This window comes from Balaenoptera acutorostrata, chromosome 14 (genome assembly GCF_949987535.1).
Source record: "Balaenoptera acutorostrata chromosome 14, mBalAcu1.1, whole genome shotgun sequence".
In the NCBI taxonomy this organism is placed as follows: Eukaryota; Metazoa; Chordata; class Mammalia; order Artiodactyla; family Balaenopteridae; genus Balaenoptera; species Balaenoptera acutorostrata.
Genome location: NC_080077.1, coordinates 28,015,460 through 28,042,112, shown reverse-complemented (window position 1 = coordinate 28,042,112; position 26,653 = coordinate 28,015,460). Strand labels below are relative to the sequence as shown.

The 26,653-nt window shown below is 38.6% G+C and overlaps 2 protein-coding genes across 5 annotated transcripts in view; one reads left to right on the top strand and one right to left on the bottom strand.

Annotated features, from left to right (window-relative positions):
- The window catches only part of PDE7B (phosphodiesterase 7B), a 345,318-nt gene that overhangs the window by 285,861 nt on the left and 32,804 nt on the right, over nt 1-26,653 (top strand). For all 3 annotated transcript variants that reach the window (XM_057527800.1, XM_007190913.2, XM_057527801.1), the window contains 5 exons: nt 18,322-18,473; nt 20,828-20,891; nt 22,843-22,938; nt 24,988-25,088; nt 26,509-26,640. In XM_057527800.1, the coding sequence (XP_057383783.1) occupies nt 18,322-18,473; nt 20,828-20,891; nt 22,843-22,938; nt 24,988-25,088; nt 26,509-26,640 (545 nt within the window). The remainder of the gene's footprint in view (nt 1-18,321; nt 18,474-20,827; nt 20,892-22,842; nt 22,939-24,987; nt 25,089-26,508; nt 26,641-26,653) is intronic.
- Nucleotides 21,855-26,653, bottom strand: part of MTFR2 (mitochondrial fission regulator 2) — a 90,784-nt gene continuing 85,985 nt past the window's right edge. For both annotated transcript variants that reach the window (XM_057527791.1, XM_057527794.1), the window contains one exon: nt 21,855-22,426. In XM_057527791.1, coding sequence (XP_057383774.1) covers nt 22,277-22,426 — 150 coding nt within the window. In that variant the 3' untranslated portion in view covers nt 21,855-22,276. The remainder of the gene's footprint in view (nt 22,427-26,653) is intronic.

Genomic DNA, 26,653 nt, shown 5'->3' with positions numbered 1-26,653 from the left:
TTATCACAGTCTGTTGGCTCTGCCTAGCTAGATAGCCCCACTGGCTGAGACTGCAAGTAGAGCGGTAGGATCGTGCTAACACGGCTCACCTACGTGAAGAGGGGACAACACTGGCACAAGCACCATCATGGCGTCGCAGCCGCTCCTGGAGACCCAGACACCTGAGGGCACTGCTTAGTTATCCAGCAACACTAGCTGCCTGCTAGAAGGGCAATTGGAGGTCCCAGGAGAGTGCAGGTATCACCCTCCCAAGCCAGGATTACGGTTTTCGACTATTACTGCCGTGGAGGAACAGGAGTGGGCTCCCCTCTTGACAGGGAACTCTCTGAGGGAAGAGGCCGTGTCGTCATCTTCTCTCACCCCCAGCGCCACCCAGTGTCTGGACCAAAGTAAACCCTTATTCAATGTTTGGAGAAGGAAAGGGAAAGGAAGGGGAGGGAAGGAAAAGGAAAGATGAGCTTTTGAGACAATCACGGACAGTCCTTCTCTGGGTCTCTCCACAAGTCCTTCAGCTGAACTGATTCTACAGCTGTCATGTCTCTGCCTTCCCTCCCTCTCTGCCTCTTCCTTCAGGCGCATCAATTAAACTCTTCACTCTGAGCAATCCAGTGCTAATGAGTGAGGATGAGGAAGGCAAGAGAAACCTCAGCACAGACACTTCATATACTTCTTCGTGCATTTCTTTGTCACTCCACTTTCACTCCTCGCCATTTGCATCTCCACAACTCCTACTTGAGCGGGTTTTTCTACAGCTTTAGCAGGTTGTACGTATATCCACTTTTTTAATTTTTTTAATACAGGCTGCTATAAGCTTGTTTATAGAGCTCTATGGACTCTATAGTCCTAAGAATAAGAACATATTTCTTACTGACTGCTCTACCCCTGCAGTTAGGCTTCACCTCATCTGGAAGAACATGCAAGACCCAGTCCATTACCAGGTAGAACATGACCCCATTGGCAGGAAATCCCAAACCCATGTGGGACTCAGAGGGCGCTACAATAAATTCCTTACATGTCTTCTCAGATTGGCTTTCGTTAGTACAGAGACCACCTCCAACGGATGCTTGTATGTCCCTCCTCTTTTGACCTCCCTTCTTCATTCCTTTTCTCCTGCTCTGTCCTCTCACCCTCTCCACCCTGCCACGTCCCCTACGTACATCCCAGGCACCATCTTGCCTCTATCCCTTGTGGAAAGATAGGCTTCTGACTCCATCCAGGGCAAGGGGCAAAGTGAATCATCATATTCTTGAGAGTAGAGCCCACTAGACAAATAATCTTTCTCTTGCTCATATTTTCCACTTTATGTGATAATTTCTAGGCATTTTTATATTGAAGTATCCCTTACCCACCACAGCTGAAGTAGAAACAAAAGTAATGAAGATGATAAGAGGCCATCCCACCACCTTCCTCTGAGTAGTTGAGGGCAGAAACACTGTCTTGAAAATTCTGTGTATTCAGTGCACAGTAGCTTGCACAGAGTAGGTGCTCAATGAATATTTGTGGGTGGAGCTTTCCCAGTGTTTACCACACTGCTTAGATCTAAGCACCAAGAGAGACTCAGAAAAAAACAGCCAATTCATGCCTAAAGGACTTCATTTTCATTCATTGACATCTACCAAAGAATATTAGATATTTATTAAATAACCATTCCTGGTTAGAATATTATTTAACGTTATAGAGGTAATTAGAAATATTTAGAAAACACATAAAAGATAGATGTGTCTTCTAGAGGGAAGAAGGCAGGAGAAAAGGAGAGAAAGCCCACGGGCCATGTGAAACAAGTGTAAGATTACACTCTCAGACCACGTCTGAATCAGCAGACACCCTTCAGGTAAAAATCTTAGGAGACTTTAAGGCCCGGCTCAGAAATGGTTAAACACGAGGCCTGTGTGCATCCTGTCACAGTTTTATTTTGAGCAGCCTGTTTGCCCAAGTACCTCCCACTCTTTCCCTTCCCCAGAAACTGCTGCTCTGTTCTATGTACACAACAAAAATGTTTGTCTTTTCCGAAGCTTGAGGTACTAACCAATGTCTGTGAATTTCTTTGTGTAATAACATAATAATCAAATCACATTTAAGTCAGTGTCAGTAATACATGTGTTTTCAGTTTTAAAACCCACAAGTGATTTATTATTCACCTCCCAATATTCCATTTGTACGTTTAGTGAGAGAAACAGGAAAGTTACATACATAGAATCACTTCCAAGTTTTGCTATGAAGTTATTTCTCTGGCTGTTTTCTAGTTATTTTACAGGTTGTCTTTCAATGTTAGCCCTACAGTATTTCTCACTCTGACATTCCTGTTCAATGATACCGATTTTAATCTTCAACCTTTAAATCTTTATTGTTTTTAGAACACTTGTATTTATGAATTACACTGAAATGTCTGTCTTTTGCTTTTGTTTTACTATGTTTTTTAAAAAGGAAGGAAATCTGAGATTCCTTGAGTATTGATGCATCACTGTGCCTCAGGGAAAATAGGGTCCCATGCTGGACTGCCGCATGTCCCCTGTTCTTTGTCCTTTCCTATAAAGAGCAGAATATAATGAACAGAGCATCTTGAAAGATCAGATAGACCGGGTTCCAGTGCCTGCTTTGCTACTTATCAGTTGTGCAACTTTGGATAAATTAGTAAACTTTTTCAAATCCATTGCTTCATCTGTAGAATGTACCTAGTAATACCAACTTCACAATACCCACTTTTCTGAAAATTAAGTAGGATGACAAATGTAAACTAACTAGTAGGTGCTCAATATTTCTTAGTCCCATCACCCCCTTGCCCCAGGCCCTGTTTTTGCTATGGATAGAATAAATGGAATAGGAGGCCAGGGGTGCTTGTTCTAGATTAAGTATATCAGTTATACCTTTGGGGACAGTTCAGGTACCCATGCAAGTGGACACTGGAATAACCATCTAAAACAATTCCTTCTTCTCTCTGATCTAACTCAATGTGAAAATCTATAGCTTTCCATGGCCTGTTAATGGTGTGAGTCTTAGTGGGAGCGTTTCCTTAACAGTGTCCTACACCAAGAGCTGCAGATGTGATTACAACTAAGATGCCACTGTAACCCATGGACAGCCATGTGCCATAAGAGACACATCTCAAGGTACAAGTAAAAATCTCAAGATCTACTAAACTAGAGTGGATATTTGCATTTAAAGAGGTATATTCCACCTTCATATAATACCCACTTGATTCAATCCATTAAATCAGAGGATTCACTCAAGTGAACTATAATTCAAGCAGCTATCATAACCCATAAAGAGAAAGGAATTCACTTACGATGAACTTCCTTTCCAAAGAATAAAATGTAAATGATCCTCTTCTGAAAGCTTTTGGAGATCCATGTTCCTATCCAGGCCTCTACTGATGGATACACTTAGTACTAATCTACCACCATTCTAAAGATATACTTAAAATCATTTCAGAAAACCCAACAAATTCAGAAAAGAAATAGAAGTTCAAGTTCTTCTGCACAGGAGATCACCCTGCTATTTGTTGTGTAAGATGAATGAATCTTCCCTGCTCTGGACAATTCAACAACTCTGTGGTGGTATCTATCATGAGAAAGATAATGTGCCACAGGAGAAAGGAAAAATAGAAAGTTTATATCTCAACCAATAATCACCTTATTCCATAAAGAACATGTGAGATATATACGCACAATGGAATATTACTCAGCCATAAAAAAGAATGAAACAATGCCATTTGCAGCAACATGGATAGACCTAGAGATTGTCATGTTAAGTGAAGTAAGTCAGAAAGAGAAAGACAAATACCATATGATATCACTTATATGTGGAATCTTAAAAAATTATACAAATGAACTTGTTTACAAAACAGAAATAGACTCAGAGATATAGAAAGAAAATTTATGGTTACCAATGGGGATGGGGTGGAAGGGGACAGGGAGAGATAAATTAGGAGTTTGGGATTAACATATACACACTACTATATATAAAATAGGTAAACAACAAGTACCTACTGTATAGCACAGGGAGCTATAGTCAATATCTTGTAATAATCTATAATGGAAAAGATTCTGAAAAAAGAATAGATATATATATATGTGTATAACTGAATCACTTTGCTGTACACCTGAAACTAACACAACATTGTAAATCAACTATACTTCAATTTTTAAAAATGGTTAAAAAATAATAATAAATAATCACCTATTCCTTCACTCCCTCATTCAATGAACACCTTTTAAGCCAGCCACCGTACTGTACAAGACATGATCCTAGCCTGACAGGGCTTACAGTAGTGTGTGCAGCAACTGCTACATAGCAGGAGAGCTAAGAACGCAGGTTACTCCAATACCAACTGCAAAGCATTAGGGGGACTCAAAGAGGATCTGAATGCATCTGACTGGGAAGTGAGAAGGAGTTACTTGAGGTGGGCTATTGAAAGGTTGACGGCATTTCAACAGATGGAGATAGTATTCAACTGAGAAGGAGTATGGGAATCATACAGAAGCTTGAGGGACCTGGCAGGGGAAAAAACAGCAAAAACAGAGACCTATCTATCTGCAAGGGGACTGGTGGGAGACAAAAATGGAAAACTAAGTTGGCATCACATTGTGGAGGACCATGAATACCAGAATAAATATTATAAATATAACTAAGTAGACATTGGGGAGCCAGTGAAGAATTTGGAGTGGGGTGGGGGGTGCTGACATGGTAGGAGTTGAGCTTGGGGAATAAATCTGTCAGTGGTAGGTGAGAGAGATTGGAGGGGACAACTGGAGACAATCAGAGGGTTAGTCTACTCTCCTGGGGCAGGGAGTGTAGAACCGGCAGACAGAGTGAAAGGCGAGGAGCAGACGTACATTACAACACACATCTGGAATTTCTGTAGTGAAATAAAACAATCCAAACACATATCACCAGATAAAAGACCACACTTATTTTAAATATATGCTGAGAACTAGGGAGTTAATGCAGCAGTTTTTAACCTCTGGAGACTTAGAATCAACTGAAAGTTTGGTCACCTCAATTTGCTCACCACAAACCATTGCCCTCAAAACTTGGGATTTGCTAAACATTTCAAACTCTGCGAAGCGGAGGGTTCAATAAAACCACATTGTGCCTGGCACATATTTCTCCTTTAAAACTGAGGAAATTTGATCTGCTTACTAATTCATTTAAATTTCATTCAAACTGGGATTTTGAAAAACCTCTCTATTGCCCAGAGAAATCTTAAGAGCTTATTTTTAAAGACTTTTTCCCTCCTTACAAAAAGGAAATAATAGTTTTCCAACTATCCCTGAACCCCAGAAGTTAGAGATTCATAATCCATGGGTTGGAATGGAATTTTTGGTAGGCAAAACAATAGACTAAAACCAGCACATTTTGCCAAAACCCAGTGCATTGGATGGTTGAGGAGGAGAAGGATTTTGACCCTCTTGAACACTTTCTGAGCACGTTTTCTAGAAATGAAGCAGCAGGTGTGGGTACAGTGAACTGGGGAAGGAGTTTATTCTATTTTATGACTCATATCAGCCATATTGGTTTTCTCTTCACTGTCAAGAACATAAAAGAGAAATGGCAATTTTTTTTTTTTATCTTAAAACAACAATTTATTATTGCTCATGAGTCTTTGGGCCAGCTGGGTGGTTTGGTCCTGGCTGGACATCTACAGTTGACCCTTCGCTTTTGTTCATTAAATAAGTTTTTTAAGTGAAAATATAATACACACACAGAAAAGTGCACATACCATGAGACTGCAGCCTGAATAAATTTCCACAAGCTGATCACACCAGTTCAACGAGCAGACAGATAAGCTACAGCGCCAGCACCCAAGACTCCCCTAGTGTCTCCTTTCAGGCATTTACCTTCCAAAAATAGCCACTGTTCTCAATCTGTCACCATAGCTTGGTTTGAGAAATGGCAATTTAAAAAAATAAACATGGGAAATATAGATCAATGGAACAGGATAAAAAGCCCAGAGATAAACCCATGCACATATGGTCACCTTATCTTTGATAAAGGAGGCAAGAATATACAGTGAAGAAAAGACAGCCTCTTCAATAGGTGGTGCTGGGAAAACTGGACAGCTACATGTAAAAGAATGAAATTAGAACACTCCCTAACACCATACACAAAAATAAACTCAAAATGGATTAAAGACCTAAATGTAAGGCCAGACACTATCAAACTCTTAGAGGAAAACATAGGCAGAACACTCTATGACATAAACCACAGCAAGATCCTTTTTGACCCACCTCCTAGAGAAATGGAAATAAAAACAAAAATAAACAAATGGGACCTAATGAAACTTAAAAGCTTTTGCACAGCAAAGGAAACCATAAACAGGACGAAAAGACAACCCTCAGAATGGGAGAAAATAGTTGCAAATGAAGCAACTGACAAAGGATTAATCTCCAAAATTTACAAGCAGCTCATGCAGCTCAATATCAAAAAAACCCAATCCAAAAATGGGCAGAAGACCTAAATAGACATTTCTCCAAAGAAGATATACAGATTGCCAACAAACACATGAAAGAATGCTCAACATCATTAATCATTAGAGAAATGCAAATCAAAACTACAATGAGATATCATCTCACACCGGTCAGATGGCCATCATCAAAAAATCTACAAACAATAAATGCTGGAGAGGGTGTGGAGAAAAGAGAACCCTCTTGCACTGTTGGTGGGCATGTAAATTGATACAGCCACTATGGAGAAGAGTATGGAGGTTCCTTATAAAACTAAAAATAGAACTACAATACGACCCAGTAATCCCACTACTGGGCATATACCCTGAGAAAACCATAATTCAAAAAGAGTCATGTACCACAATGTTCATTGAAGCTCTATTTACAATAGCCAGGACATGGAAGCAACCTAAGTGTCCATCAACAGATGAATGGATAAAGAAGATGTGGCACATATATACAATGGAATATTACTCAGCCATAAAAAGAAACGAAATTGAGTTATTTGTAGTGAGGTGGATGGACCTAGAGTCTGTCATACAGAGTGAAGTAAGTCAGAAAGAGAAAAACAAATACGGTATGCTAACACATATATATGGAATCTAAGAAAAAAAAAAAGGTCATGAAGAACCTAGGGGCAAGACGGGAATAAAGACACAGACCTACTAGAGAATGGACTTGAGGATATGGGGAGGGGGAAGGGTAAGCTGTGACAAAGTGAGAGAGTGGCATGGACATATATACACTACCAAATGTAAAATAGATAGCTAGTGGGAATCAGCTGCATAGCACAGGGAGATCAGCTCGGTGTTTTGTGACCACCTAGAGGGGTGAGATAGGGAGGGTGGGAGGGAGGGAGATGCAAGAGGGAAGAGCTATGGGAACATATGTATATGTATAACTGATTCACTTTGTTATAAAGCAGAAACTAACACACCATTGTAAAGCAATTATACTCCAATAAAGATGTTAAAAATAAATAAATAAAAAACAAACATGGGGATGTATGTATATGTATAGCTGATTCACTTTGTTATAAAGCAGAAACTAACACACTATTGTAAACCAATTATACCCCAATAAAAATTTTAAAAAATAAAATAAATAAACATGTTAAAAAGTAGAGCTAGAGGAACAATTCTCCTTTTGCCTTAAAGAAGACTCCTCTTCCTCCACCTCTTCCCACTCCGTGGCAGTGTTGAAGCAAAGCTCTTCTTCTAGTGACAGCCATCAAGAAGTCGTATTTGTCATACGTAGAAGAGCTAATGACGTGTGGCTGTAATACATCTCTGTTCAAGACCTGAGTTTAGAGAACTTAAAATAACTTAGCTCCTTTTAACCCAAATTGATTTTCCAACTTCAAGTTAAATTTTAAGGTAATGATGAGTTTTCTTTTGGTTTGGGTTTGTTTTCCTTTTGTTTCTTTCCTTTTGTGTGTGTGTGTGTTTATTATTGTTAATGTTACATTGTGTGTATTTTTGTTTGTTTTTTGATATCACAACTGTTTTTCTTACTTTTCTATTAAAGACCTTAGAAAATGCCCCAGATGCTAAGGAATTTAATTTACATTTTATCTCAATCCAATTACTCCAGGATCTCAAAGGTCACTTGTACTGACTTTGTCTTAAATATATGTTGACCCACGTGAGAACAGTCTCCACACTTGATGTTAGAGGACAAATAATATCTTTGGTTGTTATTAGTTTCTATGCACCATTTTCTGACTGCTGGCAATATGTACAGGAAAAATAAACAAATATGGTCATTTATAGCACTGATGATTTTTGAAAGATCGGGATAGACATAGTATTTTCTTTTCTTTTTAACATTTAATACCCCCTTCACCCATTTCTCTCACCCCCACCCACCACCTCTGGCAACCACCAATCTGTTCCTTATATTTATGAGCTTGATTTTTTTTTGAATTCCACATATAAGGGAGATTATACGGCTTTGTCTTTCTCTGACTGATTTGTTCCACTTAGCATAATGCCCCCGAGGTCCATCCATATTGTCACAAATGGCAACACCATTTATTAAAGAGAATCTTTTCCCCATTGTATAACTTTGGCTCCTTTGTCATAAATTAATTGACCATATATGTTAAGGGTTTATTTCTAGGTTCTCTATTATGTTCCATTGATCTATTTGTCTGTTTTTATGCCAATACCATACTGTGTAATTACTATAGCTTTGTAAAATAGTTTGAAATCAGCAAGTAGGATGCCTCCAGCTTTGTTCTTCTTTCTCAAGGTTGTTTTTGCTATCCAGGATCTTTTGTGGTTTTCAGATTGTTCTATTTCTGTGAAGGATGTCATTGGAATTTTGATAGGGATTGCATTGAATCTGTAGGATGCTTTAGATAGTATGTAAATTGTAACACTATTAATTCTTCCAGTTGATGAGCACAGACTATCCTTCCATTTATTTGTCTCCAAATTTTTTAATTAATGTCTTGCAATTTTTAGTATACAGATTTTTCACCTCCCTGGTTAAATCTATTGCTTGGCATTTTATTCTTTTTAATGCAATTGTATATGGGATTGTTTTCTTAATTTCTCATTCTGATAGTTTGTTATTAGCATACAGCATGGCAACAGATCTCTGTGTATTGATTTTTTATCTGGCATCTTTACTGAATTCAATTATTCTAAGAGTTTTCTGATGGAGTCTTTAGGGCTTTCTATATATATCATGTATCAAAATCATAATATCATTTCGATATTTTAAAGCATCTGGTTCTTTTAGGAAGAAATGGAGACTTTAATGTCTAGAGATACTAATCTGTGAAAGCTGGGATTTGACTGAAGCACATGAAACTAAAGTCTTTAATACATGTTGAAATGAGCACTAGTCTCATTCAGCACCTCGTCAAAAAAACTAGAAGTCCACATTATACATTTTTGAAATCCACTGATATTGTTTTCTACACATAACCTCTTTACTAGGTCTTTTTCATTTTTTTAAAGTAGTCTACTTAAAAATTATATCTAGGGCTTCCCTGGTGGCGCAGTGGTTGAGAATCTGCCTGCTAATGCAGGGGACACGGGTTCGAGCCCTGGTCTGGGAAGATCCCACATGCCGTGGAACACTGGGCCCGTGAGCCACAACTGCTGAGCCTGCGCATCTGGAGCCTGTGCCCCGCAACGGGAGGGGCCGCGATAGTGAGAGGCCCGCGCACTGCGATGAAGAGTGGCCCCCGCACCACAATGAAGAGTGGCCCCCACTTGCCGCAACTAGAAAAAGCCCTCGCACGAAACGAAGACTCAACATAGCTAAAAAAATAAAAAAAAAAAAAAAATTATATCTACAGGGAAACTGCATCTTAGCATATGGTTGTTTCAATCTTAAAACCCTCATGAATGTTTTCAAGAAAATTGCCATCCTGGATAACTCCACTAACCTTCCAACTTTGCAGGAATCCTGAATCCTAAACTAGTAGAATTGGCAATAAAAGAGAAAGAGCTATACTGTAAATCTGCTATTTGTGCTTCAGGGCCCCTAAAATCACACTAACTAACTTTTTTCATCTTTTTTTAAAACTACATATTTAAAACTAGAATCTCAACCTGATTTCTCCAAGACTCATCATTCTTGAACTTAAAACTGGAGCACAGACACAGGAAAGTTATTTAATTCCATCATCATGTATTTAACACCTATATCTTGCAGGATATTGTGGAAATTCAAAGAAAACTAGCAGGAATCTGGCCTCTGAGAGCTTACAGCCTAATAAGAAAGTCAGATGTGTAAATAAGAGTAAATTTGCAGTCACACGCGGCACAATGTTATAGTGGAGGTCACTCACAGGAAATGGCAGTAGCAGGAGGACCTGGTCCCTAGAACTCCATTTGGGGGTTGAGAAAATGATTTCAAAAGCTAAGGTACAGGGACTTCCCTGGTGGCACAGTGGTTGAGCATCTGCCTGCCAAGGCAGGGGAAACGGGTTTGAGCCCTGGTCCAGGAAGATCCCACATGCCGCGGAGCAACTAAACCCGTGCGCCACAACTATTGAGCCTGCACTCTAGAGCCCGCGAGCCACAACTACTGAAGCCTGCGCACCCAGAGCCCAAGCTCTGCAACAAGAGAAGCCACCGCAATTAGAAGCCCGCGCACCGCCCCCGCTCGCGGCAACTAGAGAAAATCCTTTCACAGCAACTAAGACCCAACAACCAAGACCCAATGCAGCCAAAAATAAATAAATAAATTTATCAAAAGAAAAAAAAAGCTAACGTACAAGTGTAAGTTTTAGAATCCCACTTTACAAATTGGCTTATTATTTTAAAATGGCATTCGATAATGATGTTTCTGTAAACTAATTGAGAGAACTGATTCAGATTAAAGCAACAAATTTTGTATGGAGCTTCCATTATGAGCAAGATTATGCACTAGATACAAAGGGTTACGAAGTTTGATAAGATGGTTTCTGACCTAGAGGAGTAATAAGTTATTTATACCAATACCTCTATAGTACAAGACATATTTAAAATCCTATAAGAATATAAAAAGCATATGCATAGCCACTAACCCAGCAAGGAATTTCATTATAATTATTATGATATAATAATTATATATAATTATATAATACATAATATATAAGTATTATAATTATTAGTACAATAATTATCAGATTAGGGCATTTATTAATAACATTAAGTATTCAGTAGAATTAATGCTCTGAAAGTATTGATATTAGGTTTGTGGAGTTGGGTCTCCATGTTTGCTTGAAGCAAATTCTGCTCATTTAAACCTAAAAGCGTTTTTTGTTCTCACTATCACCTGAGCTACTTCTGCACCAGTAGCTTTGAATACTAACTATTCAAATTCTGGGAACAGTAGATATAGACATTGCTGGAGAACTATGTATACAGTCGACAGAAACAGCCTCAGCAGATAGGTGTGCTTATAGCTTTTTTTATCCCAGATACTTATTCTAGGTTTAAGATTTCTCCGAGTACCAAAATTTATCAGCCCCCCGTAAAGAGAATATGCCATAGAGAAGATACTCAAAATGAAAATAATGTTTATTAACATTTTTTGCATTTGAGCCGACCCCAATTTGTGAAATTTAAAACTTACCATATCAGCAGTGCCAATATAAACTTCATAACCCTAAAATTAGTTTCTAAATAGAGCAGAAATGTGTTAACATGCACAATTTGTGAAATTTGTAAAAGAACAAGTAAACAGAAAATGAATTTCACAATCAGGGTCATTGTGCACATAGATTAGGCAATGAAACATTCTGGAGCACCATTTTATAACTGTTCCAAATGAGACTATGGAGACCCATAGCCTATAAAACAACAAAATCCAAACAAAAAACACCATTAAGATAGCTGTGAATGCCTTTAAATAATAATTTTTTAATTATATAGAAGTATTAAATAAACCCAGTATTTTATTATTACGCACATTGTTAAGATTCTTTAAATTTTTGCAAGCTGATTTTAACTGAGCTATCTGCAAAATTTAGCTTAGCTAATCATTTAAATTTCTGTCCAGAAATGCCTATCACTTACCCCTAATAATCAAAGCAAAAATATGCTAGTTACTCACTGAAAGTCCTTTTGGAAACAAATGTGTCAGGTCTTATTCAATAATTGTATAACACATTTCGGCACTTCGAAAAGTAATACCTAGGATTATTATACAGCATGGTGATTTAATCACAGTTTGTTCTTTATATGGATTTTTCCTCCCAGCTATACCTTCAGTTTATATCCTACTTTTCCGTTATCTCACAGCACACAGTGCTCCCTAAATGACAGTTGATAAATAAGTTATTAGTATTGTTTTAAAATAAATTTATTTTTTTTTCATTATGGAATGCTCTTCTTTAGAGAGCTACCTTGAGGATTTTTTTTTTCATTTAGCTTTATGAACGTCCTCACATAAGAAAATTAAGCCCTATTGTTTTTATAAATGGTCACCCAGCATCACTTCTGAATTATTTTCTTGTGTATTAAAGAATAACCCAGATAGCAGTACTAAATGGCATAGTCATGACTTGCCTCAGTATTTTAGAAAATATTGGCCACCAATGAATACTGTAGCTTGGCAGATATCTACCTGCTCATCTCAGACAATAAGTTTGAAATTGCACAAATAACAATACACATCATTACAGCTAATTGGTTCCAAAACTGAAACTCTCACGGTGAATGACATTATCTGCTACATTTTTTTAACCTACACACTACCATAAAAAATTAAGTATGAGAAGTTTTTATAAATAAATCTATCTATACATAGATTTATTTCAATATTAAATATATTTTACATTATCTGAGCTTCTGCTGAAAAGATGCAAGACAGGGCCAAAACTAGGTTGGGACAAGTGAGGCACTTACCTCAGGCTCAAAATTTTAGAAGGTACCAAATAATTCAGTAATTAAAATATTTCATTTTTTAACATAATATTTTTAAAATAAAAATTAGGACAAAAAAATATCAAAAATTGAAATAAAGATTGAAAGAGATCTACATTATCATGTTGGTAGACTATCATCTATTTGACAACAAGGTGAAAATAATAAGTAGGGAAGGAGAGAATCTTGCTGTTTTCCTCTTTGATTAAGGAAAAAAAATGGCTCTCAACTTGGTATCTCCAGCTCACAGCATCATTAGATTAGCAATATTTTAGTCAAAATGATCATTTTAGTGGCTAGAAACCATTATTTCCTATCACCTATACTTACTGTATATGACAAGTGTCATTATCTTAACTATGACTCTGCTTAAAATATTATACCACCTGCAAAGCTGAATGGGAGTTGACAAAGAAATAATCCATAATTTCAATTTGCTATGTTCGTGGCATACTTCCATAATCCAGTCTTAAGTTGCTTGCTTTTCATTCTATTATGTAAACACAGCATGCTCTCCGCCACATAGGAGATTCTCTTTTAGTATTTTAAAATTGGGCGATTTTCATAGACTATGAAAAAAAAAGGAATAGATCATTGTATGGATATTTCCTTTAACGTTTACATAACACAGGAATAATTAATTTCATTTATTTACTGACACACTTGATTTCATTCTATATAGTTCTATATAGAAATATCGCCAAGTTTCTTTGCTCCCCTACGTAGCAAAACTCCTTGAGAGCTGAATATACTCAATGTCATTGCCTCAGATTTCTCCCTTCCCATTCCCTCTCTTCTTAGACTCTTTATTACAAAATAACTTCAGATTTATAGAAAATTTTCAAGAACGGAGCAAAGAACATTTATATACCCTTTACCCAGATGCACCAATTATTGTATTTTGCCCAATTTGCCTTCCTGCTACTTTCTTCGTAACCACTTGAGAGTTTGTTGTACACATCATGCCCCTTTATCCCTAAATATTTCAGCATGTATTTTCTAAGAACAAGGGATTCTTTCGTGTAACCACAGTTCAGCTATCAAATTCAGGACATTTATAGATAGGATATTATTATCTCATACACAAGTCCATATCCAAATTTTACAAATTGTCCTAATAATGTCATTTATGGAAATTTTTTTCTGATCCAGGATCCAGTTTGGAGCCGTGCATTGCATTTAGCGCACTATATCTGGTATCCATTATTATGAAACAATACCTGAGATTCTCTTTGTCTTTTATGACATTGACTTTTTTTAAGAGTACAGGCCAATTGTTTACTTATAGAGTATGCTTCAGCTTGGGTTTTTCTAATGTTTTCTCTTTTGGGGGATGGGATGTGCATTTGGGGCAGGAACACTGAATAGGTGATGTTGTGTCCTCAGTGAATTACATCAGGAAGAGTAAGATGTCAGCTTTTCCTATGACCGGTGATGTTAACTTTGAATAGTTAGTGAAGATGGTGCCCCCTCTACATTTGTCCACTAAAAAGCCATCCATTTTTTCTTTGCTGATTAATAAGTTATCTGTGAAGAGATACTTTGATGCTATGTAATTATCCAGTTGCTTTTTAAGCTTTCACTTAACAATTTTATTGTCCATTAATGATCTTGGCCTGAATCAGTTATTACTATAAAGGCTGCAAAATGGTAATTAACTCTTATTATTTCTTCTACCTTATTGGTTAGCACTCACTGCAAGGAAGAGCTTTCCCTTCTCCTTATTTATTTACTCGCTTGCTTACTCACTAACAGTATGGACTGCTGGAGTCTTCTTTCAGTCAATGGAATCCACTCTTCTATTATTCATGTTGAGTTTCAAATTTTCCCATATTTGTTCAGAGGGGCCCCCTTCACATTGTCTCCTCTGTCATTTTTCTATGAGCCCATCATTTTTAGAGCTCTCCCTTATTTTCTGGCATTACAAGTTACAGTTCATCTTGATTCTGCCTGCCCCAGTCCTAGACTTGGCCATTTCACCAAGGTTATCTGGTTCACTTTAGTGATAAATTGTATTTAAATAACAAAATTTGAGTGCTAGATGTGCCTGTAGCTACTGGGTGTTGTTGCTTCTAAGCATACAATAAAATGTGCTCTTTTAAGGGCATAGTTCAATGAATTTTGACAGATGTATACACCCATGGTCAATTCTCAGTCTTCATTGTACTTGATCTATTAGCAGCATTTGAAACTGAGGATCAAATATTGCCTCCTTGCAATATTGTCTTCACTAGGCCTCCAGGAAATGATACTCTTGGTTTTCATCCATCCCTGCAGGATAACTTCTTCTCAATCTCCTTCGGGTCTCTCTACTCTTCTCCACACCCTTTTAAGTTGAAGTACTCCAGAACTCAGATTCTGATGCTTTTCTCATCTATAGTTACACTCACTCCCTAGGTTAATCTCATCTGACAACTCCCAAATTTGTATCTCAAACCCAGTCTTCTCCCCCAAGCCCTGGATTTTTATATCCACTTATTTCTACTTGACATCTTCAACTGAATCTCCAATTGACATCCAAATGCAACATGTACAAAACTGAAATCCACCCCACACCTGCTCCACCCGTAGCCTTCCCCATCTCAGGTGATGGCAGCTCCATTCCCCCAGTTATTTAGGCCAAAAACTTGAAGGCACTCAAAGTATATTCAGAATCCCTCCACTTCTACTCTCCACTGTTCCCCCCATGATCTAACCAGCCGTCATTTCTTGCCTGGATTATTCCAGTAGCTTCATAATGGATCTCACTGCATCAAAGCTTGCTGCTACAGTCTCTTCTCAACACAGAAACCACAGTGACCCTTTTTAAATGTTAAGTGTTTCCATATTACTCTTCCTCTCAAAACTTTGTGGTGGTTTCACATTTCACTGACAGTAGAGCCCAAGCCATCACAATAGCTTTCAGGGCATAATTCTCACACACACACCCACTTTGCTCTATGACCACATCTCTCACTCCTTCCTTTTTCTCTCCTCCCCATCCACACTGAACTGCTGCTCACCCCACATGCCAGCAAACCAAGCACGTTCCCACTCTAGGGTTATTCGAGCTGGTCCCTCTGTAAGGAAGGCATTTCCCCAGATATCTGCTTGGCCAGCTCCTTCATCTCCTTCCATTTTGATCAAATCGTAGCCTCTAATGAGGCCAACCCTGACTACCCTAACACAGAACCCTGGATCCCTCATTCCCTGCGTTTCTTCCTTCACCCTTTGCACATACCAGCTTCTAATACATTTTTATACATTACTTCTTTTTTTTGTTTATTGTTTATTGTCTATCTCTCTATGTTAGAATGCAAGCTTCTTGAGGACAGGGATCTTTGTTTTGCTCACTGGAGGATCTAGAACTGAGGGATCTCACCAAGCATCTAGAACAGTGCCTGTTCCTTAGTAGCACTCAAAACATTTTTTTTTTTTTTTTGGCCATGCCAAGCAGCTTGCAGGATCTTAGTTCTCCGACCAGGGTTTGAACCCGGGCCCCAGCAGTGAGAGTGCCGAGTCCTAACCACTGGACCACCAGGGAATTCCCTCAAAACTTTTTTTTTTTTTTTTTTGGCTGCATTGGGTCCTCGTTGCCGTGCACGGGCTTTCTCTAGTTGCAGCGAGCGGGGGCTACTCTTCGTTGTGCACGGGCTTCTCATTGCGGTGGCTTCTCTTGTTGCGGAGCACGGGCTCTAGGCATGTGGGCTTCAGTAGCTGTGGCTCAGGGGCTCTAGAACACAGGTTCAGTAGTTGTGGCACACGGGCTTAGTTGCTCCGCGGCCTGTGGGATCTTCCTGGACCAGGGATCAAACCCGTGTCCCCTGCATTGGCAGGCAGATTCTTAACCACTGCACCACCAGGGATGTCCCCCCTCAATCATTTTTTTAAATGAATGAACCACTTTATCCTGTACCTTAACTTGATAAACAAATAGAAATGAGTGAGAATCCATCAGTAGAATTGAGTCTATAATATGCCATTTTTAATATTGATGTGAGCTTAAGCACCCAACTTCAGTTTACGCCTCTTATCTCCTTATGTTTTTGTTTACATCTCCCCACACATGAAATCTAGAACCATTTTAAAATAAAAAGAATTTTAATCAGGTGGCATTTTCAGAAAGTAGTAGGTGTTGTCTGTCCTGAATTAAGTCCTTGCATGCATAATTAATCCAAGTAACGAACTGAGTTTGGTCATTCCCTGCCCTTGGGGAGTGCCACATTGCTAAGGAGACCCTTGCCCATTGATTCTTGGGCTTCTAATATCCACTGTGATTTTGAGTTCTATAAAGGAAAAGGGGACATGGGAGGAGGCACGAGGGAAGCCAAAATTTCTTTGTATATGAACTGTACGTTTTCCTACTAGGACTGTTCATTTGACTCCAGATCTAAAATTGGCAGCAGACGTCACTTATGTGGCTGAGTGATTCATAGAATTTCAGCTGAGATAAGACATACCTTGACAGACATTCAAATAATGTACTTGGGGTATTTCTGGACAATCAACAGTCAAGTTTTAAAAGGCACATGTGACAGGAGTATTAAAATATCTGTACTGACAGGATCAGATTTTTATGGCCACCAGTAGAAGAGAATATACTCCATCAGGAAATAAACACCCACTCTGCTTCATGTCATGGCAATCTAGGTCACTCTTGTGCTGAGATTTTTAATTCTTTTACCGCTGATGTTCCTGGGACATTAGGAAACATCTCCTCATGTCTAAGCTGGTGTATTCTCAACTCTTCTAATTCAGGTGAAGGATTTCATCAGACTAGAGAGAGGATAGGATGAGAACCTGTTCTAAATTTTGGAACTTCAGCTCCAGTATAGCAGAAAAAAAAGCATAACTGTTCCTTAAATGCATGCAGAAGTATGTGAATTCACTCACTAAGTTTACCAGCATCGTTAATAAGAAAATGAAGTTTTTAATTCATGTATTTCATGTCTTCCAAAATTAGTCAGAAATATCTCATTTTAATGAATGTAACATATAAGAAATATCATTTTTTCTAGAAAAATTTCAAATCAGAGTTAAATGGTCTGTATTACGAAAGCACTGGGCTTCCCTGGTGGCGCAGTGGTTGAGAATCTGCCTGCCAATGCAGGGGACACGGGTTCGAGCCCTGCTCTGGGAAGATCCCACATGCCGCGGAGCAACTGGGCCCGTGAGCCACAATTGCTGAGCCTGCGCGTCTGGAGCCTGTGCTCCGCAACAAGAGAGGCCACGATAGTGAGAGGCCCGTGCACCGCGATGAAGAGTGGCCCCCACTTGCCACAACTAGAGAAAGCCCTCGCACAGAAACGAAGACCCAACACAGCCATAAATAAATAAATAAATAAATAAATAAATAAATAAATAAATAAATAAATAAAAAAGACTTTAAAAAAAAAAAAAGAAAGAAAGAAAGCACTGAGAGCATCTCTTAGATTTCTCTCCTTTATATAGTATATTGTATTTTTACATAGTGGAGAAAAATAGGGCTTTTTAAATATATAACTTCTGAATTTGATTACTTTCCACAGATACAACATACTCAGGGGAAATTGGCACCAAGAAAAAGGTGAAAAGACTGTTAAGCTTTCAAAGATACTTCCATGCATCGAGGCTGCTTCGTGGAATTATACCACAAGCCCCGCTCCACCTGCTGGATGAAGACTACCTTGGACAAGCAAGGGTGAGCTGGTTACCCCTCTGTCGCCTCACATCAGGCCAGTGGCTGAGAGCATGTGCTCCCCGCTACTCCCCATCCCTCCCACCCCCACCCCCCAATAGCACCTGGGTTGAGTCTTTACTTCTGTCACTGAAGAGCTCCGTGCCTCTGGACAGTTATTCAACACATCTGGACTTTTTCCTTAAATATAAAGTGAAGTAGTAGAAACGCTCACCTCATAGGGGTGGTACAAGGATTAAACAAGGTAAAGCATGTTTGCATGCTTAATATACTCATGCCTAGCACATGCTAGCTATTTTCATTTTTATAAATGTGCAAAACACATTTGCACAACACTAAATAAAATGAAGTTTTGGACTGGCCGATTACCAGTGAAGGAATAAATTTTTTAACCCATTGAATTATCTCACCATAATAGCTACCCTGAAATTAACCCAGTAATTACCAACTCTTAATTCCACTTTAGGCTATCAATACAGTGCACTGTCTTTTTTATAATTTTTAATTTATTCAAAAAACGTTTACTAATTTGACAACTATTTTTGCAATGCATTGATCCAACAGAGGGTAGAAATCTAATGTGTGACAATCTAAAAAAAGTTCAAAGGTTATCTCTAGCCCAAAGTCCCAAAGGAATTTAAATTTCAGGAATAAACCACCTCAGTTTAAACAGAAGTCAAAGGTAAAATCTTATAGTTCCTATGATAAGTAATATTATGCTGTCTATATGCAATTAAGAAATATATTCTAATGGTATATACTATTAAGAAATAAGCAGCAAGTAATGTTAGAAGAACTAATTCCCAACATTAGGTCTACAAAAAGAAAGCAAATATCACTCCTTCTAACAGCCCAAGGTCTGAGATTGAGTGAATGGTTGGTTGGTTGGTTGGTTGGTTGGTTGTTTCATTTGGTGAGAGGAGGAGAGCAAGGCTAAGCTCCCCGTGCTGGATCATCCATGACAGAGCATTCTCTGTGGGGACCTCTCAAGAAAGACAACAGTGAGATGTAGAAAGAACCACAGACCAGAGGTCAGGATATCAGAGATCAAAGTTTGGCTCCGCCTTTAGAATTGTGTGACTTTTGTATAAAAACTCACTCAAACTAGACTTCACCAAAAACCTACTATCCCTTCATTTTTCTGATGCTGTTGTGAAGGCCTTTGTGTGCCATGATGAGGCCTTTGGATTTCATCGAAAGACACAGAGAGGCCATTCAAGGGCAGGTAGAGGAGAGTGAGCTGGTCCTTACCGGAAGCAGGGCCTGTGAGGGGAGAGGAAAGCAGTCACAGAAGCTACAGTGAGGATAGAATCAGCAACTGCAACTTTGTGTCTGAGAGTTAACATCATCTAATTCCAAGTAGGGGGGGCTTCCCTGGTGGCACAGTGGTTGAGAGTCTGCCTGCCAATGCAGGGGACACGGGTTCGAGCCCTGGTCTGGGAAGATCCCACATGCCGCAGAGCAACAAAGCCCGTGCAGCACAACTACTGAGCCTGCGCTCTAGAGCCCACGAGCCACAACTACTGAGCCTGCGCGTCTGGAGCCTGTGCTCCGCAACAAGAGAGGCCGCGATAGTGAGAGGCCCGCACACCGCGATGAAGAGTGGCCCCCGCTTGCCGCAACTAGAGAAAGCCCTCGCACAGAAACGAAGACCCAACACGGCCAAAAATAAATAAATAAATAATAAAAAAAGATTACTATAAGAGCCAGTCATATTAAAAAAAAGAAAGAAAAATAGCACAGGAAGTCTACATTGGACAGTAGGTCTTTAAAGTACCCAATATTTAGTCTCCTGTCTGTTACAGTGGTTAATTTTGCATTTCGTCCACACTGAGCAGAGTAGTGTGCTCATCAGTCATCTAGGTTTCTTTTTTTTTAAGTTTACTGTAAACCTCCTCCCCCTAAGTGCATAGTAATTTGTGATGTAGAGACTTAAGGGAACTACAATTTTAAAAGGTATCTATCGTGTGCTTACTATGTACTCGCACTGCTCTAAGCACTTTACATGTTTTACCTTATTTAATCTTCACAACAACCCTGTGAAGCATTAGTATTATCAGCTACATTTTTCAAATTAGGAAACTGAGGTACAGAGAGTTAAGGAACTTGCCCAAGGTATCACAGCCAGTAAGCGATGCAGCCAACGTAGGATGTGGCAGTCTGATTCTGGAGCCTGTCCCTTTAACACTGTTGTTATTAGGCTGCAGAGTAAGATTTGTTTTACTACAAACCAGTTGTACATAGATAGTAGTATGCTATTTTCAACTGTTTAATTGTTTAATTCACGATGTCTCAAAGTAAATATTTGAGTCTCCGATATGATTCATGTGAGTGCTGGCTTTTGTTTGTCTTTTCAGCATATGCTCTCCAAAGTGGGAATGTGGGATTTTGACATTTTCTTGTTTGATCGCTTGACAAATGGTAAGTCACCCAAAAGAATTCTCACTAAAATACACACCATTAAAGTGGGATTAATTTCGTGAAAAACAAAATATATTTTTAAACACTGTTATTCTTTTTTCTTTCTTTTCCCACATTCATAAATCTACAGCCACTCAAGAAGGACCAGGGCAAGGGAAAATTAGTTCAAATGAAGAAGAAGGGCTGAATTTGGACTTCAAATCTTAAGACAGTTTCCTTCTGGTCTTGCTGTTTCCAAAGCAATTTAGAAACCACAGATGAGATTCCTTCCTTGCAGAATACTTTGGCCACATGCAAAAGGAAGGAGTTTGTTGTTAGTCAATGAAAACTAGAAACATAAAAACACATCTGATCAGTCCTGACTCTTACTGGGCCAATGGTTTTGCACTTTTATTAAGTGAGCGAGTCTGCCCCATTGCAGGTATTGTTCATATATGTTTGGCATCATGAGAAGAAAACAACTCCTGAGGATAGAGTGTAAACACTTAGGCTGCAGCTGAAGGGAAAAGTAGACATTCTTATTGTTTCCAGTTTTTAAATTTTTGTGCCTATAGAGGTTTCCCTTAAGAAAACAATAAAATCCTATAATATTTTCATCTGCCCATTAAACAAATGCTGATAATAGGGAGCCAATGAAAGACGTCACGTTTAATGCTGACCGTCACATGTCTTATCATCTACAGGTTTGTGTTTTAAGTCATTACAGATGGTTTTCTCACCATTCTGTTTCTTGACAAACAACACACAGTGGAGAGAGATACGGCCTAAGACCATGAAACTGAGCTTTACACTGTGGAAAGCTAACTAGACCATATAGGGCTGTTATCTCATAATCTTGCATTTCACTTTGCTCAAATCAATTGAGAGATGGGGACCAGTATATGAAATTAACCATGAACAAAAGAATTTGTTCAATGGTATTTGTTAAAAAGAGAGTATAATCACGACTCTCATAAAAATATGAAGTGATCACATCAATGATTTTATTTAACTCAATTAATTAGAGATACAGTAAAATGATACAGCTAGTTCAAAGGAATATTCAAAGAGCCATACATATAAAAGAAGTAAGAAATGCCAAAATGAATTTGTAAATAGGTGAGAAACTGGGAGGGGGAAATCAATTGTATTTCCACCTCACTAATTTCATTTGCATGTATACAGCCAAGAATCATCTGCAATAATATCAGTTATCTACAACTTTGATTGTTGTGAAATAGCTCAAAGATGATGAAAGCTACAGAAACACATAGAATCAGGTACCCTGGAAGAGTGTGCTTAGGCAACACCTAGTTTTCCAATTAAGACAGCCAGTCATCTTCTTGGTACATTTCAAAGTCTTTCATAAACTTTATAATGCTTTTAATATTGAAAATCCTTATTCTCTAATGAACAATATTTCTTGAATGCTTACAAGTTATTGTAGCTTCAATTTTGCACCTCTGCTGGCTTGAGTCGTAAAATATCTCACAGTCAAATTTCATCTTGGGTGATTTTCCAAAAGAAGAATAGGCACTGTGGTGGCTTAGATACCCCTGTAAATGTAAGAGTCAATTGGAAGCAACTTAAGACACATTTCAAGTGACCATTAAACTATGTCTTTAAAAAAATAACCATACAAACACACACACACACACACACACACACACACACACACACACACGTGTATGTGTCCCTGATACTGCAGTAGGCAAACTCCTTTTAACTCTTGATGTTTTCATTGCCTTTGGTATAGGGAGAAGGTCTGAGTTAATTTTACTTGTACAATAAGAGAAAATATGGGACCAGATCATAGTAATAATACCTTTATACTTGAATAATTTTAAATCTAAAGGGGAAAAGAAATGATCCTATCAGAGAACTTTCATTACAGAAACTTTGGATCCTATTGTTAGTCTTGATATTTTGATGGTGATGAAAATGAATTAAAACAGGTGACTGTCCCCTACAGGAAACAGCCTGGTAACACTGCTGTGCCACCTCTTCAACACCCATGGACTCATTCACCATTTCAAGCTAGATATGGTGACCTTACACAGGTTTTTAGGTAAGTCCTTTTTTCCTTACTTCTACCCCGTTGCCCCTGAATAATGGCCGTCTACAATATTCTTTAACATAAAGTGGCAAGAGCCATAGCCTGGTAGATGAAGACCTCATATTAGTGTTAAATTATCTCATCTTTATTTTAAAATAAGTTTACTTATTTAAGTCACTGGAAAAAATGCTTACCTGATTAGTTATGTTTAAAAGAGATAAAGGCTATGTAAAGACAACCGTCAAGAGCAAATAACTGTCACAGAAGTTACTGATCTGCTCACATATTAACAAAATCCCAGAAAATATTCCTCAAACAATGCCACTCTGGATATGAGTTGTTGAAATAGTCAACAGGCTTTTTTTTAATGATAAGAACTACCACGTATGTAGCACCCACTGTGGGCAGGGTGCTTTTGGTATGTTATTTCTAACAGCTTCAACAACCCTGCAAGTTGGCCATTATCACCATTTGGCCCATAAGTAAGGAGAAGTACAAAGAGGTTTTGTAACTTGCTCAAGGTCAACAACATATAACTGGCAGAGCTGCAGTCCAAGCCCAGGTCTGTCTGATTTGAAAGCCTACCATCTTTCCACTCAACTCCACCATCTCTCCTCTTCAAAAAGCAGCCCCAGATCTCATTTGACTTCATGCATATTCTTATTTATCTTCCAGTGAATTATCCAGGGCACATTTTTAGTCACCAAATAACTTTCCTCTGCCTCTTAGTGTGTTCCTGGCTTCTTTGACTTGGCATATGGCAGTGCTTTGAATTTGGAAGCTGACTTGATGCATCAAGGGTAGAATAATGGTGATGGTGATAACAACAGTAGCAGCAACCACCAGGCTTATACAGTGTTTACATGTGCTGGAAAGTCTTCTAAGAACTTGCATATATTAACACAGTTAATCCTTACGGCACCTCTTTGAGATCAGGGCTGTTGTTATCCCTATTTTATAGAGAAGGAAATGGAGGAAACTTTCTGTTAAGTAACTTGCCCAATACAGATAAGTAATAGAGCCAGGGTTCATATAATAGTCAAATAAACCTGCTGATTAAAAGGTACATGTGGCACAACAGAAATACTGGAAGCAAGCCAGAGCATGGCTCATTCCAGAAACACAAATAACCTCAAGCTAATTGTGTTCAGATTGATTGAGCAAAGTAATGGCCGTGAATAGAGCCAAATAATTTTGATTTGTCTAAAGAGGGAGAGCACAGATACTTTGGACATGTGTATGCACCCAGAGTACATGTGAAAAAGGCAAAGATTCAATGACAGAAATAACACTGGAATCCAGAGCCAAAGTCATAGCTGGTCTGAGAGAACATAACCACACTTGAAAGCCAGGACATTCTATACACACTGAAATATATTGCATCCTAGACATTGCCTTAGTTATTAGCTGAAGCAGGCAAGTAGCTTCTGTAAATAGCAAACTCAAATTGCCTTCCTTGTGTCTCTATTTGGTTCCAAGAGCACTCCGGTCCCTAGATTGGAAGGGCAAGAAAGATGATCATTTAATCTGAATAAGATAGAAATAAATCCAAGGATTCCTCAGTTGGATCTATGAATTTCTGCCTGAAGAATCCCCAGATTTGCTTTGGTCAGTATTTGTTATTCAAGTGACAAAGCGATCTTTGGATGAGAGTAGGTTTCTTTAGAAGGAAGCCTCTTTCATGGCACGTGATTCTTAAATGGCAGCAAACTTAAATAATTAAACTATAGAGTGAAATAAAGTTGCCCTTTTCCTACATATTTATTTTTCCAATGAATGAGGGCCTTCATGAATGCCAGAAAGGGGTGATTTATGAAGGTGGTGAGGAATCCCAAGGGCCTCACAAATCCTTTTAGCCTTTCTTCCCTCCCCCTCCTCTCCACTGAAATCAACCCAGTAGAACTGCCAAGCTGGCAAATCGTGTTCATTTCTAAAGCATCCCCAGGCTGCACATTTTGGAGACACTGTTATTTTTAAGCAAAAGGGACCCTCAATAAGTCTGAGCTAGTATGTTCTTTGTGTTTTGTTTTTAGCTGATTGAGTTATCTGTTTACCTCCTAGTCATGGTTCAAGAAGATTACCACAGCCAAAACCCATATCACAATGCTGTTCATGCGGCCGACGTCACCCAGGCCATGCACTGCTACCTAAAGGAGCCAAAGGTAAGGCAAGACCCGCTGCCTCCTCGGCCATCTGGAAATGCCACGTAAACTACCTGCCGGGTCCCAAATCACCTGACATATCAGAGCAACTGGGTTATGGGCCAATTTATAGCATGAATACAAATTGCTTATATTAAGGTTTCAGTATCAGCTCTGAAAACTGTATAATAGTCATGAAAGAGGATGTAAATTTTCAGAGGTTCTGTTTCATAATTTATATATTTTCAAGGCTGCATTAGGACGAAAACAGCCCTCTCTATGGCAATCTACATCCTAGATATCTTCAACCATCACAAAAGTTAGCTGTTTTTGCCTTGAACCTTTGCCACAAACAGTACCAGAACTGAACTTTTCTAGGAAGTCTCCCACCTCATGGTTTTTGATCAACAAATAGAATTAAAACTCCTCAAGACTCAGCTCCATTTCCTAATGAGGCAACTAGGCATCCTGATTCAGGCCCAAGAGAAATTGTGAACATCAAAAACCTCTTTAAAAATATGCCCAGATGCAATATATTAATCCAAAATTTAAAACATGATAATAATGCTCGTTACTCAAAGCCTAGGCATTTCTTAGCCATATAAAACCTAGCTGTTAAAACATACAGGATGAGTTTTTTTAGGGTTTTTGGAAAATGATATCTCAGTCCAAGACTCTGTTTAGTTCAATAAGTTTTAACATCAACCACTAAATATACAGATGCCAGATAGGCATTCCCAAGACAAAACTGGGTATGCCTCATCCTTATAAAATATCCCAAAGACATTAAAGGTTTTGTTATTTAATCCCTAAGTAATTTGAAAATTGTATAGATTGCACAGTTGTGTATTTAAAGCTAGCACTAGATTCCCATTTTCCTGCTTGTTTTCTAGCTAACCAAAACAAAATGACAGATTCTCACACATTCCCCCACTTTATTTATTACACATTGAAGAAATATGCAAATTTTGCAATTCAGCCCACTGTGGATTTCATATTTGAAGAAGTGGCAGTGATATATTGGATGGCTGAAATACACAAGTGATTTTTTCCGTCGCTTTGGCTTCAGCTTTTTCCTTCACTTACAGCTTTCCTAGGAGCAAGGCTGATTTTAGACTCTGCCTTCTCCCCGCCCACTATAGAGCAGTGTTGCCAACAGGTAATACTACTACAACAACAAAACAGGACAGTAGCAGCAGGAAGAGGAGGCCACCTGGATGGGCTACACAATTTGAGTTGCTTAATTACTTTCCTCACAGCCCTTTCTTTATTCCTGCGAGTCCATGGTTCTATTACCTTATTGACAGCTTCAGAAGGTTAAGGTCTGGATGAAAGGCCTGAACGATACTATGATGATTCATTCAGTGTGATTTAGCCAAAACAAATGCTAACCTATTTTTGGAAATACACCAGTCAGTCTCCCCATTCAATTCTTTAACAGCTCGCCAGCTCCCTCACACCTCTGGACATCATGCTTGGACTGCTGGCTGCCGCAGCCCACGATGTTGACCACCCAGGGGTAAACCAGCCGTTTTTGATCAAAACAAACCACCACCTCGCCAACCTATATCAGGTAAGAGAGCCAA